The sequence below is a fragment of the Poecilia reticulata genome, linkage group LG16 (assembly GCF_000633615.1).
Source record: "Poecilia reticulata strain Guanapo linkage group LG16, Guppy_female_1.0+MT, whole genome shotgun sequence".
In the NCBI taxonomy this organism is placed as follows: domain Eukaryota; kingdom Metazoa; phylum Chordata; class Actinopteri; order Cyprinodontiformes; family Poeciliidae; genus Poecilia; species Poecilia reticulata.
Window position 1 is genome coordinate 6,474,114 of NC_024346.1, and position 6,423 is coordinate 6,480,536.

Here is a 6,423-nt window from a genome sequence, read left to right on the forward strand (position 1 = left end):
GTTCAGACTCGGTTCAGACTCTGTTCAGACTCGGTTCAGATTCGGTTCAGACTCGGTTCAGATTCGGTTCAGATTCGGTTCTGGTTATCGTGACGTTGTGGATCCTCTGACTGACAAACAGAAAAATCTTTTCCAACCAAAGTGGTCAGGACTTCTATTAACACCTGTTGTTGAGTTGCTGTGTTTTTTATTAACAGATATATTTTTGAGCTGGACATTTCAGTTCCTGGAGGTTCTGGAGGTTCTGCTCCAACATGGGTCCAGTTGAAAAGTTGCTCTAATGTTCTGACAACCATCATTCATGTCATGCACATTTTGTTCCTGCTGCTTTTTATCTGCAGCAAGGAAAACGGCTTTCGATTACACCTGGATGAAATAAATCATTAAAACATAGAAAACTTTGACTGGACCTGTATGAAGACAAAACAAGAACATTTCCTCTTTCTGTATTAAAAGTGCTCCACTTCTCTGTTCACTGTTGCTGGAGAATCACTTCATTCATGTTTTTTAAACACATTTTAGTTCATTTCTCGTGTCAGTGACTCGCCACGGTTCCTCAGATTTATATCTGACCGTCTAAACCTCGTTCTTCCGAAGAATCATCAGAACCGACCTGCTTGGAGTTCATCTGCTTTTCCTTCCTGGAGAATTAAAATCCCCACATTGATGTGCATGACCTCTACATGTGACCAAAACTGAATAAAATGACTTTTTAAATCTAACTGAGGTTTTTTCATCTTTTTTTTTTTATTTCTGCTACTTTATTATAAGAAACTAAATATGGTTCATTTTAATAATTTAGGTTTAAACCATACAAGGTTGAAATCATGAGTTAATATTGGGTTTGATGTTCATTGAGTTGAATAACCTTGGAGTCAGATTCAGAGGAATCATGACAGTTTTTTATTTTGTTGCCTGAAAATAGTTTTGCATCAATGCTGCACATTTTCACACAGCGTGATTTTTGCTCCAGTTGTGTTTTTGTGAACAGACCTGCTGCAGTTGGAGGTGGAGACCCGCAGCAGAGCTCAGTTTGGAGGGCAGCAGGCGGGAGGCTGAGCCGGCCGTGGTCAGCTCCACAGGAAGCTGTTCTGTGGCAGGAGGAGGTCAGGGGTCAGAGGTGAGTCCAGTGATCAGCTGCTGTCTGAACCGCAGGCCGACCAGAACTCCTCTGTCTGAGCCAACCGAGACGCTCCTGCACTCTGACCCCCTGGAGGGTTTTGTCACCAGACATGAACTGTTTATCAGTTGATGGTTTTAATATGATGGGACCAGTTTGAGTGGTTCTGGACGGGAAACCTGACCTGACCTGTCATAATGAGTTCCTCTTAAAGTTCTTGAGTAAATAAAGATTTATTCTTTTGATAAAGTTGAATGAATCCTGTGCATGATTCTCCGCCTCATAATGATTACAGTATAAAGACCTGCAGGCAGTTTTAACGGGATTTTAATATTTAAGTTACATGTTATGTCCTGTAATATTTGTAACAAAAACTTAATTCAAGGAAATAAAATGAAGTTTTCCTTCATCAGATTCATCAGTTTTCAAATGAAGTTTGAAAACTTTGTGTTTTTTATTGAAGATTTCATGTTTTTATAGATTCTTGTCCGGAAATATCATCTGCAGATGTTTTCAATAAAGCTTACAAAAAAAACGTGTTGCATTGTTTCCCGCCTCCCAGCATAAACTAACTTCCTCAGACTCCTCCTGGTTTCGGTTCGGGTTCGGTTCCAGCAGCTTCATCTTCCACAGAAATGCCTCGCAGCATTAAGCAGCTTCTGGCTGAAACCCTGGAGGATCTGAGCCAGAAGGACCTGGACAAGTTTGTCTTCCAGCTGCTGGACCGCAGCGGGGAGCCGCGGGTCAGACGCTGCAGGGTGGAGGGGAAGAGCCGCCTGGACATCGTGGATGTTCTGGTCTCCACCTTCACGGAGGACAAGGCTGTGGATGTCACCGTGGAGATCCTGGGGAGCATCGGCTGCAACCATCAGGCGGAGACACTCTGTGAGTTCAGCCGGAGCTGAAGAGACRAGTTTTCACTTATTTGTTACCGACAGAAAACAAAATGTAACTTTTTTCACGCGAATATTAAAACGAAACTATTTTAAGCCCTGATGATCATCAGCGCCCTCTAGTGTCTATTGTAGTTACTGCATCGTGGTGGGTTAGTAAAGATAAAAACACCGTTTTACAATCAAAGCAGAATAAAATGTTTTACCAGGTTCCTAAAGTATTTCAATCTGACATTAATTTTTTTTTTTAAATTCAACTGGACTGAAATTATCAACTTCTGCAGAATTTCCATTCAGGTGGAACAAACTGACAAACTTTTGTAAAGATTTTTACTGATATGATGACAAATTTGTTTACATGAAAGTTTCTGATCTGTTTTATAGTGAAGGAGAAACTGAGAACATGACAGGCAGCTGGTTTTAACGGTGAGTGGCTCTGAAACGTGTTTCATTCATAAAGACTCCTCAGCGTTTCCATAGAAACGTGATGTTTGTGTTGCAGGAGCAGCAGATGATGGAGATGAAATCAAAGTTTCTGCAGAAGCCAGAGGAAGTTCAGCTGCAGAATGGAAATTAATGACTCATTTTTAGTTGTAATTTAAAATCATAAAGTGTAATGAATTTATTTTTTACTATGTTTTTATCCAACTGCTGGAGATGAATAAACGTTTTGGTCTGGAATAATGTGATTCTGGTGCTGGGAACTTTGTTTAAATGAGAATAAAAGCAGATGAGATGCAAACATCTGATTGTTTTTTTTTTTTTACAAACATTTTGTTTGTTAAACCTGCTGTTTTTTATGTATTTGTTTTGTTACTTATTTCCTGTTGCAGCCTGAAAACGTCCCACTGACTGAACCAAGTGAAGAATGGCAGCTTTAAACRTGGCTGCTGTTCTCAGGCTGTGAACCTCAGTCAGGCTCCTTCTGTGTAAAAATGTTTTGCTCCTCCTCACAGAAATATGTGACTCATCCCGTCTGTAATTATGCAACATTCAGAGGAGGAAGGAGTTCAAAGAAACTCTAAAATTTCAAACGGTAAATATGAACTGTTTTAAAATGCCTCATCCTGTAACCTGAGCATTTCCTGTGAAGCTGCCGGCTGTAGATGAAATGACCTTTGACCTAAGCCAGTTTTCCAGGCTCCGTCCTGCAGATGCATGAAGATCAGCAGCTGAAGCCGTGAGGCGTTCAGGTCTGGAGAGTGTGTGTGTGTGTGTGTGTGTGTGTGTGTGTGTGTGTGTGTGTGTGTGTGTGTGTGTGTGTGTGTGTCAGATGTTTATGCCTGGACTGATGAAAGATGTTTCTTTTTTTTTAGCTGCCATGTATTTTTTCTCCTGACAGAATCGGTTGGTAAAAAGCTGATTTTTCACCTTCCAACATTTCATTTGCTCGTAGTCGGTTTTTATTCTCGGCCGTCTTGCAGGTTTTAACATTTTAGTTTGCAGTCAAACATTTTTCGTCTTGTATAAAGAATAAAGGTCAGAGGTTCTGCTGCTGTTTGGTCTCATCCACGTCCAGAAGAGCCTGGATTCTGCTCATGCAGCTCAGAGGGGAACAAACGAGGCGATTATCTGCTTAGAGGTGGAAACAATATTGTATTTTGAAAGAATCACATTAGAGGAATAGAAAATAACAGCAGGGAGGCGTTTCTGTTCATGGTTCAGCTTGTAGAACATGATGTACATTTCCTGTCAAGCTGCTGATCACGTGACGTCACAGTGGAAAATACACGTTCTTCCCTTTCCTCAACCTTTGACCTCTGGTTTACTGAGCATGCTCCATGCAGGAGATCGATGTGACAGTAGATGTTCAAACATCCAGCTGCTCTGCAGGCGGAGATTTATTACGTCTTTCTGTTCAAGTTCAGATTTGGTCTGCACATGCAGGCCCTGCTGGGTGTGTTAGTTACATGTTCACAACTAATCTGAGGGGAAGCCACCATGGTGCCTTCAGGGACCTGCTGGGAAACTGACGTGTTTTCAAATAAGAAAAAGGAGCCAGCGGCACATCCAGAAACATGATTGTGTTTAATTATGTTTTAATTATGTGTAAAACATCTGCAGGCCTGCGAGGAATTTAACATTTTCATGAATATTAGGAAGTTATTGTCGAAGCTGCATTTTCCCACAACACCGAAACGCGTCACGTCAACAGCGGAAAAGTGTCAGAATCTGACCGGAGATCAGGCCAGTGGCAGCACATCTGGGTCATTCTGTGAGAAATGCCTCCAAAAACGGCCAAAAAGCTTTTACGTAACAAACTGGAGGATCTGTCCGCAGAAAACTTTAAGAGGTTCCGAACGGAACTGGTGGACCGGAAGGACGGCGTCAGGATGATCCAGGTGGAGGGTAAAGACGTCTTGGAGGTTTCAGAGGTGATGATCAACGTTTACACGGAGAGAAAGGCTCTGAATGTGGCGGAGGAAACCCTCAGAGAGATCCGCTGCACGCAGGACGCGGACGAACTGGGTAAATATCCTCAGGTTCTGATCCATTTACCTTCAGCAGCAAAACTCAAACATTCACATGGTTTTATACTCAGAATGCAACATGTTGGATCGTTTCCTCTGATTCATCAGAGAAAAACTAAACCAGCGCGCCTCTTCTTTACTTTCACTTTCGATGAGACCAGCTTCCTTCTTTTGGCTCCAGCTCAGTAACCAGATGCGCAAAAACTAAAAGTTGGGGTTGAATTTCAGTTCAGTCTTTTCTTTTCTCACTTGGAGGGAATTTGAGAAACTGAACAGTTTAGTTCTGACTGCCTGGAAGCTTTAGGCTCGGTTTAGTTCTGGATCGGTGCTGATCCAAACTGCTGCTGCTCTCAGGATTGACGCGTTAAAGTAGCGCATTTTGACAGCTCTGTCTGTCGGAGCTGCCCTGCACCTGGGAGCCGAGCATCATGGAGGCCTCTGGGGGAAACCATCCAGGAACATCCATCCATTTTCTTGCACCCTTTTTCCCTCAGTGGGGTCGGGAGGGGTGCTGGTCCCCATCTCCAGCCAACGTTTCGGCTGGGAGGCGGGGTACACCCTGGACAGGTCGCCAGTCTGTCGCAGGGCAACACAGAGACACACAGGACACACAACCATGCACACACACACTCACACCTAGGGACAATTTGGAGAGGCCAATTAACCCGACAGTCATATTTTTGGACTGTGGGAGGAAACCGGAGTACCTGGAGAAAACCCACCATGCACAGGGAGAACATGGAGACTCCATGCAGAAAGACCGGGAATCGAACCCAGAACCTTCTTGCTGCAAGGCACCAGCTCTACCAACTGCACCACTGTGCAGCCCTACTGGGGGAAACCATCCAGGAACAAATATGATTTAATATAAACATATTTCACACTGAAACTTTATGGAAATAAAAAGAGAAAAAACACACTGTGGTTAAAATGATGCCTCTGCCCAGAAGATTTGTTTTTGTTCACTGATTTTGTATTTGTATTTTTTGCAGTTGAAGAGGCTAAAAAAGCAGGTTTGTTTTCCGCTGATGGATCCAGTGATGGTGAGTCATTTTGTCTTTTAAACACCAGAAACAAAAACCGAGTCAGAGGTCGTGCAGGTCGTTGTTTGGGTTTTCCGTTTCAACATAAAACTAGAAAACATGAAGCTGCGCGGTAATGTTGGAGCATAAGTTACTTTAAATCACATCAACTTTATTTTGAAGTTAGAAATAATTTACAGAATGAACCGCAGCAAATCATTTTCCACAGAGAGGAGTAGATGTGAGTATTTCTGTTTCTCAGTGTGTTTTGGGTGAAATAAATGGCTTCTGTTGTCGTTGCTGTTCAACCTGTGGTGCTGAAAACACCAGATGGACCAGCTGCTCTGGTCAACGGGTCATTTTCACCTCAGTCATTCACCTCAGAAGACAAAACTTAATTTAATTAGAGAAACGTTTTTAAAAACAAAATGATACCCARTCAACATGTTGGAGAAATCTAACAAACATATTTCTATAAATCAGCAACAATTTGATCAAAGGAACAAATTCTAAATTATTTTCAAGTCGCCAAAGTATCAACAAGTACRAACTAACAGCACAAACTGGATGTMAGAAGAACAAACGGCTCTGTTTACAACAGGCTGGTTAAAAATGACACTGATCAAATACTGAACTGCAGATCCCAGCGTGTTGATAACAGCTTTATGGATTCACTTTGTTTTTTCTCTGCTGGTCACAAARCTGCAGATAAACGAAGCAGATCCAAAACTCAGACAGAAAAATACTGTAATGATAATCAGCTTCCTATGCATATGTGTCAGGCTGTAAAATGTTTTATGGGAAATGCAGGAAACTTCCTAGTTTCAGGACGCTGGATGCGCAGGAAGTCCCACCTGATTGTTTCGTTAACTTCCCACCTAATTGGTTCGTTAGCTTCCCTCCTGATTGTTTCGTTA

At 42.3% G+C, this 6,423-nt stretch overlaps 2 protein-coding genes across 2 annotated transcripts in view; both read left to right on the forward strand.

Moving 5' to 3' along the window:
- Positions 1-722, forward strand: part of LOC103477729 (uncharacterized) — a 14,062-nt gene extending 13,340 nt beyond the window's left edge. The window contains exon 24 of the mRNA XM_017309261.1: positions 540-722. Within this exon, the coding sequence (XP_017164750.1) occupies positions 540-580 (41 nt within the window). The 3' untranslated portion in view covers positions 581-722. The remainder of the gene's footprint in view (positions 1-539) is intronic.
- Positions 723-3,837: 3,115 nt separating this feature from the next.
- The window catches only part of LOC103477761 (apoptosis-associated speck-like protein containing a CARD), a 6,978-nt gene continuing 4,392 nt past the window's right edge, over positions 3,838-6,423 (forward strand). Inside the window, exons 1-2 of the mRNA XM_017309288.1 lie at positions 3,838-4,482; positions 5,477-5,527. Of these exons, the coding sequence (XP_017164777.1) occupies positions 4,236-4,482; positions 5,477-5,527 (298 nt within the window). The 5' untranslated portion in view covers positions 3,838-4,235. The remainder of the gene's footprint in view (positions 4,483-5,476; positions 5,528-6,423) is intronic.